This window comes from Theobroma cacao, chromosome 9 (assembly GCF_053813885.1).
Source record: "Theobroma cacao isolate CCN51 chromosome 9, ASM5381388v1, whole genome shotgun sequence".
Lineage (NCBI taxonomy): Eukaryota > Viridiplantae > Streptophyta > Magnoliopsida > Malvales > Malvaceae > Theobroma > Theobroma cacao.
The window spans coordinates 42,489,249-42,506,414 of NC_142647.1; the positions used below are offsets into that span (position 1 = coordinate 42,489,249).

At 36.7% G+C, this 17,166-nt stretch overlaps 3 protein-coding genes across 4 annotated transcripts; all 3 read right to left on the reverse strand.

Moving 5' to 3' along the window:
* Positions 1–4,827: 4,827 nt before the first annotated feature.
* Y14 (RNA-binding (RRM/RBD/RNP motifs) family protein) lies at positions 4,828–8,104 on the reverse strand. Its single transcript, XM_018128481.2, has 4 exons — positions 7,727–8,104; positions 5,918–6,054; positions 5,279–5,430; positions 4,828–5,134 (listed from the first exon to the last, which is right to left on the reverse strand). The coding sequence occupies exons 1-4, from the start codon at positions 7,989–7,991 to the stop codon at positions 5,089–5,091; spliced, it is 600 nt and encodes a 199-aa protein (XP_017983970.1). The 5' UTR covers positions 7,992–8,104; the 3' UTR covers positions 4,828–5,088.
* Positions 8,105–8,886: 782 nt separating this feature from the next.
* On the reverse strand, positions 8,887–10,519 carry ANNAT8 (annexin 8). Its single transcript, XM_007015161.3, has 6 exons — positions 10,447–10,519; positions 10,219–10,364; positions 9,876–10,094; positions 9,531–9,743; positions 9,291–9,380; positions 8,887–9,164 (listed from the first exon to the last, which is right to left on the reverse strand). Exons 1-6 carry the CDS (start codon positions 10,517–10,519, stop codon positions 8,964–8,966), a joined length of 942 nt encoding a protein of 313 aa, XP_007015223.3. The 3' UTR covers positions 8,887–8,963.
* A 720-nt stretch (positions 10,520–11,239) lies between these two features.
* Positions 11,240–16,532, reverse strand: LOC18589955 (Tetrapyrrole (Corrin/Porphyrin) Methylase). Of its 2 annotated transcripts, none has more exons than XM_007015163.3 (7): positions 16,401–16,532; positions 15,508–15,671; positions 15,293–15,417; positions 14,358–14,587; positions 13,872–13,911; positions 13,672–13,763; positions 11,240–11,664 (listed from the first exon to the last, which is right to left on the reverse strand). In XM_007015163.3, exons 2-7 carry the CDS (start codon positions 15,655–15,657, stop codon positions 11,444–11,446), a joined length of 858 nt encoding a protein of 285 aa, XP_007015225.3. In that variant the 5' UTR covers positions 15,658–15,671; positions 16,401–16,532; the 3' UTR covers positions 11,240–11,443. The 2 variants fall into 2 exon arrangements, with proteins under 2 accessions (XP_007015225.3, XP_017983969.2); XM_018128480.2 differs by having other exon boundaries at positions 15,508–15,675; positions 16,401–16,527.
* Positions 16,533–17,166: the final 634 nt, after the last annotated feature.

Genomic DNA, 17,166 nt, shown 5'->3' on the forward strand with positions numbered 1-17,166 from the left:
AATTGATTGATTCTTATGACTTCTCCAACCACCTCTCTTAATTGATTTGCTAGTAGTTTGGCCACAATTTTGTATATGCTTCCCACTAGGCTGATCGAACAGAACTGATTTAACTGGGTAGGATTAGGCGTCTTGGGTATGAGAGTAATGAATGAGTTATTGATGAGTTATTGATTCCCTCTCCCAACTTTCCTGTTCTAAAAAATGTCTCCATAAAAATCATTACGTCTTTTTTTATCACATCCCATTGGCTTTTAAAAAAATTGAGATTGTACCCATCAGGCCCTAGGGCCTTGTTCCCATCATAGCTGCAGATGGTGTCCTATACTTCTTCTTCAGTGATTTCTCTTTCAAGCTAAATTTTGGATTGCTCACTCAGCTGTTGAAAACCGCAATGAATATCTTTTAATCTCATCACCCCTTGCTATTCATAGAATTTTTTAAAATGATTAGCCACTTCTTTCTTGATCTCTTCGGGATAATCATAAATCCCCCCCTCAATATTAATTTTGCCTACAAAATTACATCTTTTCCTGACTAAAGCCATTGTGTGGAAAAAACGAGTGTTCCTATCACCTTCAACAACCCATCTAACCTGAGATTTTTGGTGCCATTCTCTTTCTTGCAACTTGTAAATATGCCAAAGTTCTGCTCTCCTCTCAATGACTTTCTTTCTAATTTCTTCCTTGTTCACTGATTGTTGCCACTCCAGAAGTAGCTTTTAAAGCTCACCTTCCAATCTGTCAATTTTCTCTTGAGTGTTGCCTAAATGATCTTTTTGTTATTTTTTTTTAAACTGGTTTCAATCCTCTTAAATTCTGCCAAATCCATTTATTCCCTATTCTTCCTTTTTCAATCGATTCTCAATAAACTCTGACTGCTTGATGAAAGCTATCTTCACTAACCTAATGATTAAAAAATTTAAAAAGCTTGGCCCCTCAATTATCATTTCTCATTACCAATAAAATTGGCACATGATCAGATAAGAAAACTGGTAAACACTGTTGTATCATCCCACTGTTCCCCATAATAAGGCTTGCATCAATTAAAAATCTGTCCAAGCAACTAAAGGCAGTTTGCTCATGATAATTACACCAAGTGATTTGCCACCAACAAGAGGCAGATCCACCAAACCCAAATCATTGATGAAAAAATTGAAGCTTGCAGCTGATCTTTCAATATTTCCTTTCCCAACCCTTTTCTCTTCTTTTTTGACTGTGTTAATGTCTCCCCCTAGACACCACACTTGTTCAAAATTACCCATTTCTATTTTCAACCTTTCCCATAGCACCCTTCTTTCACCCTCATCATTGAGAGCATAAATATTCTCAAAACCACATTTCAATTGAGATTTCCTTATTATACCCATCAATATAATAAAGTTTTTTGATTCAACCAGGTTCTCAACTGCAAAAAACTCCTCCTGCCAGATGCTTACTAACCCCCCAACTAATCCCTCAGCTGTGACAGCATGCCCACAGACTTTTTCTCTACTCCATAACCTTTCATATAAATTTTTATTAACCTTCTGCATTTTTGTTTCCTGAATAAATAAAATATTAAGTCTATAATTCCTAACTAATTTTTTGATCGTTTTTTTCTTTTCTCCCCTGCCCAATCCTCTAATGTTCCAAGACAACACAATCATAAGGAAATAAATCACATCTCATACCTGGCGCCTCACAAATCTCTACTTTCATGTTCCTCTGTTTTCCTTGCCTTGGTTCCACAAGGCCCTTACTACTGCATCACGATCCGTTAGGAATTCCAACCCAACTTTGTTACCTACTTCCCAAGATGCAATTGCCTCATTCCAATTGATACTGTTTCGAAAAGCAATATTTGACTCTGTCTCTGATGCCTGACCTTTTTCATCCTGACTTTTCTGCCCCCCTTCTAAAATCTTTCTAATGTTCCTCCTTATCCTACTTCTTCTATTCATTGTTGATTCCACTTCCACTGACTTTGCTTTTTCATTGTCTTTGCTTGGCCACAGTCTGACACTTCCTTCAACTTCACGAAGTTTCTCCTTTCTTCTTCCTCTTGCTTCACTCAGTCCTTTGGTATAAGGACTCCTTTCAGAATTGTTTGTGTGGTCCTCATCCATCGTCATTCCCTGTCTCTCTACAGAATCAGTTCCACCTCTTCTCATCTTTTTTACTACCTTACATTTCCCTCTAATACTTTTTCCTTTTTTTTATCTTCTTCAACCTTTAATTATTTATTATTTTGATCAACTCTTTCAGATTCATGTGGTCTGCAAAACTTCTTGTTGCCTTATCTGAAACATTTTCTTCAATAATCGACTCGATTCCCCTCTCTATTTCCCCTATCATTGGCCTGATCTTTCTTCCTAATTCCGACTCAACCTCATTCTGACATTTTTCATTACCCTCCTCCAAATTATCATACTTGATTTTCTTCCTCTTCTTTTCATTGCTCTTTACTTCTTTCTCTTTTATTTCCTCCACTAACCGGCCCTAGCTCGCTCAATCAATTGAGTTCTATTTTTCCTTTCATTTTTCATTTCAATTTTAACCCATGATCTCATAGAGCCCAATTCTTGGCCCTTTTCCACTTGATTGTGACTAAAACCTTTACACATCAGCCCATCAAACCTCATAATCTTATGAGCTCTTCCTATCTCTTCATTTTGGCCCATCTTCCTACTCTGTGGGTCTACCCTAGACTTACTCATCTTTTTTTTCTTCTCTAATTTCTCTTTTTTTATGACAGCCATCTTTTCCATCTCCATGCTTCCCTCATTTGTACTTGCCTCTATTCCTCGAGCCACTCCTCCATTTGAATTTCCCTCCCTTTTTTCATACACTAAAGTAGTTGATCTTTCTTATGTCTTTTCACAAAAGTTCTGCATGTCCTGTTAAAAAAAAAAGAAAAGAGTGCCCATGACTTTAGATTTCTTTAGCATCCGTTCAGAACTAGTCTTTTTGCAGCTATTTTCTTTAACAAAGGCCTCTTTTGTCTTGTCCCAATTTCCCTCGAAAAACGAGTCATTGTCCCCTTCCTCCCACCATGACTGGTTTTCCAGTGAACTGAAATTTTCCTCTACCACTTCTTTCCCTTTTTTCATGGCTAAAATCTGCCTCTTGATCTCGACTTTCTCCACGTCGGCAATGAAAGCACTTAAAATAATGATTTTTCCATTAAACTGGATTTGAGGATAAGCTGGGATTTTATTTTTACTGCTTACTTCAACTTGAATAAGTGCATGATCCAATCTATCTTTCTCTGCAGTTGCATGGTCTATCCTGATAAATTTTCCCCAACTATTGCCCAATGCTTTGAAAAGTTTCATGCTCCATAGGTGGATTGGAATTTCCTCCACTTTGACCCAGACCATATAGCTCCTTGTTTCTATGTCTGCATTGTAGGGAGAGATGGAATCAAACCACAATTCAAAAATTTCACTGTATGATTCGAGTAGAGTTTCCATTTCTTCTTTATCCCCAAATGTTACTAACACATCAAGACCTCCAGCCGGCCTTACTCTCGCCGTGACTCCCTCCAAGAACATAGCACTCTGGATTGCCTGGCATGATAATGATTTCTGCAACTTGCCTATTGGACTCCTCCCTAACCATTAGAGTTCGTCCTCTGCAATTTTCACCTCAACACTAGTTTGCCCTTGGCTCGCAATATTCTTCTTGGAGTTTTGATTATTTTCCACCGTTTTCGCCTCCTGATGTTCCCTTTCTCTGTTCCCTTTAGCTCCTGTAAGGACTTCCTTGTATGAACTTGCTCCATTCCTTTTTCCACCTTCACATTGTTCATCATTAGGTCGTCCAGTATTGTTGACTAACCTTCCCCTTGGGTAGTCAGCTTGTTTCACTTTTAATCTTTTCCCATCCAAACTAATCCCCGATCTGTATCGAATGGCTTTCAACATTTCTGTCTCATGCCCGAATCGAACAAAGGCATAATTACTGCCATGAGGTATGAAAACGTCGACTACCACACCGAACTCGTCAAAGCTTGCCTTCACTTCTCTCCATGATAGTCGATGACTAATGTTATCAACAAAAACAGTGAACAAGCTTCTTCTCCACCTCTCTAAGTTACCAAGATGATCCCTATAGCCTCTGTCGTCAACCCACCAAAAGCTTTCTCTTCTCGCTCCGCTCATGACTTTTATTTATTTTTTTTTAAGAATAAACTTAACCAGAATCTTTGCTTACTTACCAAAACGACTTGAACAACAACGATGGTAAGTTTTGACGAGGCTTTCATTTTGTGTGTGTTTTGACTTGAATGCCAGCTTCTTGCAGCAAAATCACTTGTTCCCTTTACTATAAGCCTTAACCTTGCATAGACATGCTTTTAATTAATTTGTCCCATTTTCTACCGTGCCCTGAGTCATAATTTGCGGTTTGTGCAATTAAATATTGGAATTGATTTTCCGTGAGAACAATCAGGAAATTTACATTCATGAGGCATCAGTTTTAATATTACCTTGCTGGGGAAGATTACTAACCACCCTCAAAGCTTCCAGCTTCTTCCTTTTTGTATGACTATTTATACTATGATGTTCAAGGGGGCTGCATTCATTCTGTAACCACTATTAATTATACACTAGTCAGCTCCCCGTCATATACTATCGGAATCAGTAAATTAAACAAAAGGAAAATAGTTTCATTCAGAAAATATGTAATTGGTTGTAGCTTACCCACCTCTTCTTCAAATTTCCTCAAGGCCAACAATCACTTCCCATTAAGGGGGTCATGGTCATGGAGCTTCCATGGCAGTAACATAATGATCAGAGTCAGAATCTAAAAACAACCTGCACAACTTTGCTGCGACACGAAAGGGTACTAATAAAAGATGTCTCTCACTAATATCTTAGAAATAAAAGGATGAGCACAATAGCGAGGAGCAATACACCAAGAAGTTAAATATAAACCAAAAAAGCCGCACTTGAAAACTAAGCAATCACCACTTAGAGACACCATACATGAAAAACAGGATGAGGGGACGTCAGCCAAACAAATACAAGTCCATAATTTCAGTAACTTTCAAGCACCAAATCTCCAAATCCCTTGTTATAAATCCTTCCTCACAATACAGCACAAGTTAGTATCTTCTCCTAGGACTCCTGGAGCGATGAGTCCGTCCAGATCTGCAAAATTTGAAATTGAAAGATAAAGGATTTCGTTAGATCCAAGTACTGCACTTTTTTGCACATACATAAGGAGAGAACAGATAAGCCGCAATATATTTAACAGATGAATCAAAATTCAAAAGCATATTCATAGAGACAAACCTCATAATTTTTCTTTTGAAGCCTCCAGTACTGGGTCCATTGCTAAAGGCCCAATCAACATTGATAGTCTGTGTAAGAAGTTCTGCTCCATCCATTGCAGATATAGCATTCTTTGCTTCTTCAAACTTTTCATATTCAATCAGCGCATATCCCTAAATGGAATCACTCACATTAATTTTACTCAAACAAAAATATACAATAATAAGAAACCATTGTAAACGAAACAAAAAGTTTGTTTTCTTATCTTCAATCACTGCTATAAAATAAAAGATGTTGAAATGTGTCAAACCAGCATTAAAAACATAAAATGGTTAAGCAACACTAAACTGCTTATATCTTTCGATATAACTGAATCCACATTCTCTAATACATATGCAAAACACACAAAAAAATGTTAAACATGCAGACATAGGTAGCCAAAACATATCCAACACACACACACACACACACGCGCACGCGCACACGCACACGCACACACGCACACACACACACACACACATGTGCGCGCAAGCACACACATGCATAAATATAAAATGCGCATGTGAATAGTTCCATCACCAAAAAGAAAACTTAACAGTACACCATTTGCACAGAGCAATAGTCATAAAGAGAGTTACACCAATTTACTAAGTTGCCTACCTTGACAAATCCAGTGCGACGATCAAGATTTAAATGCAAATTCTTGATCTCACCAAATTCACCAAATGCATTGTGCAAATCATCCTCTTGTGCTTCCTCATGTACACCAGTGACCAAAATGATCCATCCTTCAATAGCTGCATATTTATCAAAGAGAAATAACAGAAAATATTACTATTGAGAAAAAAAAAAAAAAGTCTACAAACATAGAGGAAATTTTTTTTTTTCATTCTTGCACACAAATGCTTTTATCCACTGTACTCTACAAGTTGAGTTAAATTGACATTATCTAGGAAAACAAGAGATGTCCCAAAATGGTCACAAACCTTGAAAATAGCCGGATAGACTAAAGGTTAAGTTTCAACAATACAACATAAAATGTTTAATGCACTCAATTGGTGGTTGAAACATGGCCAAACAGGTAATAGCAGTCCTTAAAGAAGAGCATACGGCTTAAAACCTCATCAACAATGAAATTAGAATCTTTTTCTTTTTCTTTGGTTGGGCTTATTGTCCTTGATAGAAGGGAATTTCCTATATCCCCTCCATGATGTCCCAACCATATTCTGAAAACAGGAAAACATGATTAAACCCTGTTCCATACTTTTGATAATGGAACAAGATAAACCTCAACAATCGGCCAAGAATACAGATCCACTTAATGCTTCAACAGAATTTCCTCTGAAATCATAGAGGAAATTTCTATAAGATGTTAAATGATTTTGATTGAATTTTGTGTCCCGTGCACCACTTGGCTTTAAAACTAGTTTCTATATGAGCAGAAAAAGGCAACCACAGTCAGGAATTTCCTCTTATTCCTATAACAATTTCCTCTTACACTTTGGAATACTATTTGGCAAACTTCATTTCCTAAGTGTTATGTCTTTTCTTCTCAACTTTAAAACTGAATTACCTATTTTAAGTCCTACCCTAGATCAACATACATAGTTCCTCAATAAACGATTTTAACTTTGAGCCTCAAAACTTATTACAAATGGACTATGTCCAAACACCAAGGCCTCTCTTCCATCCAACTTTAGAAATATTAACCATCCACAACTGACAGAAAAGTGCAGAAAGGTGCAGACCTTAAACCTAATGATACTACATCTTACAATTTGTGGGATGCATTAACACTGTGGACCAGAAAATTCATGAAGCATCTGCCCTTGGACTTGTTCTAGTCTCATAAAACACCTGAACATATTATACCTCTTCACCCAAGATCTCTACTGAGAAATGTAATAAAGCAGTCCTCTTAATCAAGGGTCTCTATAACGCATAATAGTCAGAAAATATCCATAATGACAAAGTTAAGGAAGTTGCTTTTAGGAATCCAACATTCAAAAGGTTAGGATGTTCGAACAGCCCGCAAAACAATTCATTGTGAAATCTAATCCTGGAACAACCTATTATAGCATGAATCGAAGAGTAAAACATTTTATCATGAGAAATTTCTTATCCCTAATATTAGTCTTTTGAACTATTTAGTTATGAATTAAGTTTAACTTGAAACTGTAAGCAAATAAAGAACATAAGAAATATTAACACTATATTCTGAGAGTAAAGATATTCAATATGACCCCAAAAAAATCAGAAACCTACTCAAGATTTAACGTTAAGCCAAAACTACCAAAATTCCCAACTAATTCCATCCATATTTATTCTAAAATTATTTAGCAAATTTCACATAGCAATAATAGGGACAGTTTTGACAAATAATAAAAATAAAAACCCTAGATAAAATAAAAGAAAACAGCGTAAATAAACGGAGAGAGAAAAAAATTAGGGTTTAGTGGAGGGACTAACATCTCTGGGGACCGGGGCCGCCGTCAGTGCCAAGAGACTCGAAGTCTCGGGAGGCGAGACGGGAGTGGCGGTCGGCGTCGTCCTCGCGGAAGCCACGGCCCTTGGTCTTCTTTGGGCCAGAAAGAGAGGTGGAAGCGCCGCCAGTGATGGCGGACTTGAGCTTAGGCATGGGGGCCTGAGGGGAGGCGTCGCCTGCGGCGTCCTCGTCCATGAGGTCATCGTCCTCCGGCTCAAAATCCACGGCTTCCACGTCAGCACTCGCCATCACGTGATCTCAACGTGCCTATCTTTCCCTTATTTACCTAAAGAAAACGAGAATTTCCTTTGACCTCTCTGATTCAAAAATTCGCAAGTGTGGCGTGGAGAGGTTTAAGCTGATTGAGGCTTTTATAGGAGATAGATAGATATCTGACCAGCTAACTTTTAACTGAATGTATATTACTTTTTACTTTCCATTATTATGATTTTATTACTGAATTTGGATCTAAGCCTACAGCTGCACCATGAAAGTATATGGGCCTGCTCTTCCATTTTCTCTCAGAAGCCTTGGCTCTACACCCATCTACTACTGTTCATAGGAACTATTGGGCCCAAACTTGGGAGTTTGCTCATGGTCGGGGTCAAGGGAGGCTTGGGCCCGGACTAACCTTCTGAGAGTTAAACCGAGGCCGCCCTTGCATTTGCACTTTATTAATAATATAAAATTAACATTAGTGCTTTAATTGTGTTTCACAATTATATTTAATTAAAAATAAATACGAACAATTCTAAGTAATTATTTTTTAGTTAGAATTATTGTTTTGGGAGAGCTTGATTGAGTCATTTGAGTTGGCCAAGTTATTGTTTCTCTATTGATTATGAGAACTAGCTTGCTCTTGCATCTTTTTTATTATTTGAAGAAGGACCTATGCACATCTGCAGTTTTGCATCAAGTTGATTGATCTAAAGAATGCCACGTGGTTCCTGGTGATTGGCTATTGGAATTGGGAAAAGACAAAGTGACTTTTTTATTCAGAAAACGGCATAAGATATGCATGCTAAGTTATTGTTGAAAATTAATGCAGCCAACATTTGTTGTGGATTTGCTTAATTTCTATATAAATCCCAATGCAAGACATGGGTCTATGAACTAAACTACCAGATGATCCAAAGCATAACTAATTAGGCTTATAGAAGTTCAGTAATTAGTAAAATCTAACTTAACTACTAATTAAATTGTAGAGGTCAATTAATGATATCACTCAGCCCCTAATAAGGCTAGCAGAAAGGCCTTGTAGTCCCCGGAACTGTCTCTACCAACCGCATCATCAAGGGATACATTGTTTCTCTTGAGGTACAGCTCCTTAATCTCCTTCAAGTCCTTCTCTGCGCGCGTTATGATCACACGGCTGAGAGCATCTTCGTCTGTTCCTGGCATATTGATGGCAGTTCGCAACACCTACATTAAGAAATCCATGAATTCTGAATCATTATTTTTAAGCTATAAAAAGATCGAAGTGTGCTGATGCCTTTGATGACAAAGGGTTTTTTTTTGGGTGAAAAATGATCTACGGGTCTATCTCACCTTCGCATAATACTTTTTAGGGTCTCTAATGCAACGGACCACAGTACGCAATGCAGAGAAATAATCATCACTTGGACCACCCAACAAACCCTTCAAAACATGACAAATATATATTAGTTCAATGCGCAAAGTACAAACATTGAAGATTTGGGTTAAGAGCAACAGTTCAAACATGTGGAATTACATCCCTGGTTCTCACGCTTGCAAATCTTCTAGTATTTTCAGATTAGGCTTTTGTACCTTAGTGATGGAACGGCCATGGATGTCTTTGTAGAGGTTGAATGTTGCATTGAGCTGTGCTTTGCTCCTAGTACTCAAGATTCTGATCATTTCCTCATGGTTAAAAGCCTTTTCATGGATTTCTTTATGGAGAACACTAGCTTCAGAATGTGCAACTGTCTCATCGAACTCATCACCATCGTACCTATAAGCACTTGTTACAGCAACCAGAAGCTGCATGACAACCCACAAATGAAATTCAAAATCATGCCATAAAAGATATACGATGAGGCTTAAGCAAGCAGCTGTCAACAGAAGAAGCCCCTTTGCTCAAGATAAGGAAACACTGTGTCTTAAAAGCCATACTTTTCGAATATCACCAGAGGTGTAAGAAGCCAGGTCTTCTTCAAGAGAACGCTTGTAGCGAAATTTGTAAGCACGTTTCACAGCCAGGAGATCTTCAGGGGATCCGGTACATGCTATTTCAACAATTGCTCGATAATCAGGAGTAGTTTTCTGCAAGGCCTCGTATGCTAAGAGAGCATCTCGGTCAGCAGGATCCAAAGTCCACAGGCTTATAGCTCTCTGTATTGCATGACAATAAAAACAAAACAAAAACATGTTGTTTTGTTAGAAAAAAGATGTCCAAAGGATAATTTTCTGTAGTGAACAAAATTTTCATGTTGTTGATTGTTGATGTATACAAAACCTGGAAGTCCCCAGACAGCTCACACTTAAGCTGCTGGAGGAGATCTTCATGATAAATTTCTTCAAAAGCTAGTCTAATAAGCTTCTTTTGAAACAGATTTCGATGTCCTAGTATCGAAATTATGGCTTTCTCATCTGTTCCCCATCCTGAAAAATTATCCCAGTGAGATCAAAACGCGGGCGAAGACATAATTATGTCTTCAGAAAACTACATATATAGATTCCAAACCTTGACAAGCCTTCTTGATATTTTCTGCATCTTCAACAGGAGAAAATTGCTTTGGTGAAATAATTGTAGCCATTTTTGTGCTTTTTTCTATCTTACTGATGTATTTTCACTGCTTCATTCATTCATTTATAGTGGCCAACCCAATCAATGTTACTGTTACAGAAATAAAAGTATTGTGGTCTCGGAGCGCATGGGGTTTCATAATCTTATTTACTCTAGTTCCGTTAACAATATTAAATGCACAGTTTTTTGTCCATTGAATTTTGAAATGGTTACATTGCCAATACACCTGTAACAGCAATCCTTGGACCAATTGTTAAATTTATCATAGATTCAGGAGGTTTAATTCAATAAATTTGTAGTTTGATCATAACTGAGCCCTGGAACAAACTAGTTAATCACTGTATCCCATATTGAACTGATCACAGGAAAAACTGGCAGAATGACAAAATGTAGAGAAGTATCCAGGCTCTAGCTAAGATGCCATAGTAAAAGAGATCTTGCTTCAATCATGCAAATATTATTGGATGGTTGTCTCCCAGAGCTGATGTATGAGTTGGTAGAGAGCTTACTGATTCTTTCCACAGCCCAAATTATTACTCGATTATATATGGAGATACCAGTTAAGCGATCAATCACTTTGAATTTGGGTCATTTTTTGTTTTGATTTTTCCAGTCATCTTAAACTCCAATCACTTTATCTTTTGGAGTCATTTCAAGTTAATTTAAGTAAATCGAACAGATTGAGACATTGAGTGAGTCTTTTATCCTTGGGCCAGGTAGGTTCGAGCTATTGATCTCCAATAAAATTGGATTGGTTCAGGTTTCAATTGAAAAATCTGCTGGTTCTCTACATCCAAACTATGACAACTTAGCACAACAGAAATTGTACAATTTGAAGGGTCTCACTTTTTTCCTAGACGCAAATAAAAGCAAATATTGGCTCTATATAAAATTAGAAAATAACTTGCACAGCTACACCAGGAGGAAGTTCTGTTCATGAAATTCCATTGCCTTTGTGCTCTGAATTCTCACTTCTAATCTTGTAGAACTCCAACATTTCATCTTCCACTGGATGAGTCTGGCCTACCATGACAAGGCAATGGAGAGGTTTGCCAAAATCAACCATAAGGAGTTGTCTCATTGTGCCTGCAACTATCATCTGATCCTCACTTCCCAGCCGAGCAATCCCAACACAAGCAGTGTCTTCACCATATGCTACAAGTCAATTCATAAACAGAAAATGCTTAGAAGAACCGTTCCTTCATACATCTTTTTCGCATTTCCATCAATGTTGGTAAGGAAAAACAGAAAAGTAGCATCTTTTCAAGCATACTGCAGCATATCTGAGAAATACTAGCTCCAAAACATAAAAATCCTGGGACATATTACATCAGTCGTATCCAAAACTGATATGCAAAATTGATTAGATCCCGCCAAATAGGCCACTCATAAAGAGCAAGATTAAAGAAGGGTATAAAATGTGGGATGGTGGGTGAGGGAGAGGGACAGAGATACCTTCCTACTACAGAAAAGCTTGTTTAGATGGCATGATATCTGTATACCAAACAGTAATCTATATTATGCAATATAAATAGCCTCCATAACAGTCACTCTCCTTGAGCAATTTCTACAACAATGAGATAACCAATGACCATATTCCCCTAGTTATCAAAAAATTTAAATGATTTTGCAGGTGCAAACCATGTTGTGATGTTAGAAAGGAGTTACTAGAAATAGGCATGATAATGTTTTACTAGAAACTCTTTTTTTTATTATAGGCGATTAATTGCAATTGTAGATAAGGAGCAAGAGTGGAAATGCTCATGAGCCACGGCTTTCAGATCCAACTTGAACATAATAGGATTTTGGACAAAGGCATTACATGATGTTCCCTCTTGCTAGGCCCACATCCTAGGTTTTTTAGTTCAAATCTGACAAACGAACCACGTTGAATAATGGATAGGCATTGTGTCATCAATATACAGAGCAAATACAAGGAGATCCTTTGAAAGCATCCCCAATGCAAAGAACTTGATATTTTCAACTTGACCAATCTTAACTTCAAATATTACGGAGGAGGGAGGGCTTTACCAGATGACAAAATGGCTACCTTCTATTGTGTAGCCCAAGGGTCAAAATTCCGTAGGCTTCCACATGTATTAGATAACTAAAAAAAGAATATCTATGACAGTAGTACAAAGCCCACATTTCTATATTCCCCTTAATTAATCTCCTCCAGCACAGGTACACGAAAGCATCGTTTGGTAATAGATATTATTGACATGTTTTATTGTAATTGACAATACATATAAAAGAGGGTTACATACATTAACTCCAACGTTCTTGTTGTAGGAAAACTAGTGTATTTCATAAAGTTCAAGCATCCCATATTGCTAAGGTACATAAAGCTGTTAGTGCTTTAAATAAACAAGCACACTTTAGGCTTGTTGCAAAGAAGAAAAAGAAATGGGCTCGTGCCCACACGAGATCGAGCTAGACCTTGAGAAAATTTAGATTTCCCCCACGCACACAAGTGTACATGTGGGCTAGGCCCAAGTGATTTTTTTGTACCTGCTGACTCTCCAACATCTATCTAATCCCATGCTTATGCTTATGACTCTCCTGATTTTGCTACAACGTATACCTCACTAAGTATACATGCTGACCAAGTACTCTACCATGCTGATGACTTTCCTAATTTTACTACAACATATACTTGACTAAGTATACATGCAGACAAAGTTTCTCTCAACTCTCTGATTTGATGCAACATTCACCTTCTTTGATGCAACGTTCACTTCATTTAAGATTCACCCTGCCTATAAATACAGCCTCCCTACCTCACTCACAACACACCAAAGCCTCTCATCTTCTCTTAAGTCTTCTCTGCTTATTTTCTGCTTCCTTTCCTTCCTAGTTGGGTTCTTTTTTTCTACTGTTCCCGCCATCCCTTACTAGTTTGTACAAACTATAAGGAAGGATCTGTTGAATCCTGGAGGATAACCGCTACAGTTCTTCTGCATAGAGTTTTATACTCCGAAGGGGCGAAAATTATCCTTAAAGACAGTGATACCAAGCCTTAGACTTCCTAGTGTTCTTACTTGCTTTATTTTATTTTCATTTGTTTCCCAATTTTTCTAACACTTGTAGACTCAAAAAGTGGAAAAGTACAAGGAAGAAATTTATAAAAGCTTTAAGATAGTAAAAGTTGTTGAACCTCACCAGATTCACCATGCTTTTGCTCGACCTCCAGGAGCTGCTCGATGGCAGTGTTTATTGTCATGAACCTAGGTGGTTCATACTGCTTTCTTCCCCTGAAAATATTCGACACAAAACCAAGAAAAATAATCAGTCAAAGCAATGGCAGAACCATCATACTGTACAGAGCAAAAACAGTACAAACTACAACTTCTGATACAGACCTGCACAAAGATTCCAATGTTGGTTCCTTTACACGAATATCTGTATGAGCCAAAGAATAAATCAATTTAAGATTCCTGAATCTGGCAGAATATACAACAATGACCCATAAATTCACACCACAGATGTACTAAGTTTAAAAGGCCTATTATTTGAGTCTCTAGGGAATAACTGAAAAAAAAATACTAGGATCCATAAAGAAATGAAAATAAGATGTGCATCCTCTTGCTATGCTCTGAAAAATATTTAGGCTTTTCATCAGCTAGTTCTTGTTAGCTGCTATTCTCACCATAACCACTCCAAATACTCTTATATAAGAAAAATAAGATCATTTCCTCACTGCCTAATCATCAAAGGTTATGAAGGTCTTTGCAGATTTAATTAAACAGAAGCACACTCAGCTCCATAAGTAGAGCATGCACAAGTAAAACATACTAAAAAAAAGGAGAAAATCCTTAAAAGGTGATTTATGTACAAAAGAACCTCACCTAACAGGCAGAGTGTGTGCAATCCAAGATTGCGATTTCTTTGAATTTTCTCATAAAAGCTATCAGGCCTCCATGTTTCGGTAAAAAAAGGTATTGAAACTGTCTCCCCATAACGGTAGAGTTGCAATCCACAAATTCCAATTGCATTCATCACAGATGCATTGTGCACTACCTTGACATCAACCCCCAATGTCTTTGCTCGAACAACAAGATCAGTGTGTGTTGTTGCACTGCAATTTTCCCAATCAAAAGACTAATGAGAAAGAGAAAACACTCATAAAAGGATTTTCAGATGAACAAAGACTATCAACGTAGTTGATGCTCAACAAACATAGAATCTCCAAGGTAAGAAAAGGACCACGATTATATTCCCACACACCAGCCTCAATCCTAATTCTTCAATTAAATATAGCTTCATCCAGATTCCAAACCTTAACTGAGTTATTTAGCTGTGGTGTTTCAAATCTTAAGACTTCATCCAAATAGAATAACTAGAGATGGAGAGAGGAAAGGGGAAATAGAAGAATGACATTTACTAAATCAGTTAAGAAAGATTCGCCAACAGATTTGAATAGCTCATTAAACTCAATTACAATAGGAACTGATACAGAAGAAGGTCCCATGTAGAATAAAAATTCCAATGGAAGTAGTCAGGCACTCCTACTTCCATTTAGATACTAGGCTGCATGCAAGAGAAATTTAAGCCCATATTGCAGGCTTCCTAGAAAGAAAACCTAACAAAACAACTCCATGATTTAAACAGTATTGATATCATAAGTATTTGATGAAAACCAATCATTTTACAAATAAAAAGCAATCATGTGTATATATAAATAGAATATAAAAAGAAATTAGTGAAAAAGAAAACTAAAATTAATGAGAGCACATAAAATACTTTACCAAAGAAAAAATAAAGAAAGATAATTTGGTAATACCCAAAAGGATCACCAACAACAAGGAAAGCCACATCAGACCCACGAGCTTCTGACAGAATATTGTCTACTTTTTCTTCAACCATTTCTCTATCTGCAATGATAATTGGTTTCCCATACAATTTCTCCTGACATTTTTAAATATACTAGCACAAATGAGAATTCCAAGAATTGAAAGATAGCAAAGTTATCAGGAATAGAAAGAATATTTGTAGTACCAGAGTGGAAAGGCCATCTGTAGAAAGACCAAAGCATAGAAGAGATGTATAGGCCTCCATGTACAACGTCTCACATTTTTTCACTGCCTCTAATCCTCTTAAAGTAATGTCTCTCTCATCCCCCAATCCAAGACCTATAATGTATAACATCTCTATCTGCTAACCTGGCTTAATGGTCAAAAGAAAGTACAAGAATCAAACTACTGGCACTGGTATTTACTACATTAAAATATTTTGAGGATACGCCATAGATGAATTTATTACAAGTGATACACTGATCTATCAACTAGATTCCTACACATACAAATTTCATACTGAAACCTACTTTACCATAAAATTGGAAAAGATAAAACAACTTGAAGTTTTAAATTGTCAATCCAATTAGTCTAAGAATCAAAATAGAAACGAAACTGCTCCCACAACATTTTGACACAAAACTCAACTCCAATAGTTTTAATACCTCTAAAGTCTAAAAATAGTGTTTCCTTATAGCTAAAATCACCACCACCACCACCACCAATTTGCCTCAATAAACCCACCAAAAAACCATGGTTTCCTACCGCAGAAACATCAACCATCTCCTAAACAACCCCAAATTAAGTAATCGAACAAAAACTTCCAAACAAGAAAACACATAAACAACTTCACCCATCAGTGACAACAGCAAGTATGTCCTTAATATGAGCTTTTAAGTTATTCTTTCAAGGGAAAAAAATGGGTCTTTAGTTTTTGGTTCTAGAAGCTCAAATGTTTCGTCTTAAAGAGAGGTTCATAGGAAACAAAAAACCAAAAAAAAAGGCAGTGTATTTAAGAGAAAAACAATATGCGATACCTCCCTAAGCCTCAATTTTCATAAATAAAAACTTATTTTAAATAAGAGAGGAATATCTTACCTGAACTGTGACTGGAAACAAAGAAAGAAAGAGTGAAGGGGGGAGGCGAGCTCGGCTGCTGGCGGCGAAAGAAAGTGTTTTTTTTTTTTTGGGTTAAATTACACTTGTTCCCCTGTACATTTCCATGTTGTTCATTTAACACCATAAATGTTTTTTTATTTTTATTATTATTATTATTTCAAAATTTAAACTTGGGAGTTAGGGGAAAAAATGTTACAATTACTTTTTTGCTTTAATTTTAAGATCATTATTAAAATCAATTTTGCAATGTTTCAACGACTGGATTGGAGGTGAAACCGGTTGAGTATCCAATTCCCAATCCAACCGGTCCAATATGATAGGAATATTTAATTATCGAGAAATTTTAGAAAATATAGAAAAATAAAAAAAAAATAGGAAAGATCAAGAGAAGTTCAGAACAATGTAAAAAGATATAACCAAATAATACAAAAAAAAAAACCAATAATTTTAAAAGGCAAATCAAATTTACCCCAAACCTCCAACAATACTACAATACACTCTACCATAAAAATACAATTGACGTACAAAATAGATAGACAAGAATGTTTGATATTATTTATAATATTACAATAAATGTAAAGATATTCTAAGATTTAATAAAGAGAAAATATTACTTAAATACTCCCGTTGAAGTTGCAGCATAAAGATCCTAAATGCCAAACTCGATCGATGAAAAATGAACACATTTATTGTTATCAAGAGAATTGGTGAATAAGCAAGAAGCTCCTTTGTGGTGGAAAGGGGA

Coding starts and splice junctions, on each gene's coding strand:
- Y14 (XM_018128481.2), bottom strand. CDS start 7,991: ATGGCGAGTGCTGACGTGGAAGCCGTGGATTTTGAGCCGGAGGACGAT. Junction 6,055..7,726: donor CGGCCCCGGTCCCCAGAGAT/GTTAGTCCCTCC, acceptor ATAAATATGCAG/CTATTGAAGGATGGATCATT. Junction 5,431..5,917: donor GTCGCACTGGATTTGTCAAG/GTAGGCAACTTA, acceptor GATTCCATTTAG/GGATATGCGCTGATTGAATA.
- ANNAT8 (XM_007015161.3), bottom strand. CDS start 10,519: ATGGCTACAATTATTTCACCAAAGCAATTTTCTCCTGTTGAAGATGCA. Junction 10,095..10,218: donor AGCTGTCTGGGGACTTCCAG/GTTTTGTATACA, acceptor CATGCAATACAG/AGAGCTATAAGCCTGTGGAC. Junction 9,381..9,530: donor ATGGCCGTTCCATCACTAAG/GTACAAAAGCCT, acceptor CATGTTTTGAAG/GGTTTGTTGGGTGGTCCAAG.
- LOC18589955 (XM_007015163.3), bottom strand. CDS start 15,657: ATGTTATACATTATAGGTCTTGGATTGGGGGATGAGAGAGACATTACT. Junction 13,912..14,357: donor GCACACACTCTGCCTGTTAG/GTGAGGTTCTTT, acceptor TGGCTCATACAG/ATATTCGTGTAAAGGAACCA. Junction 13,764..13,871: donor ACATTGGAATCTTTGTGCAG/GTCTGTATCAGA, acceptor GAATATTTTCAG/GGGAAGAAAGCAGTATGAAC.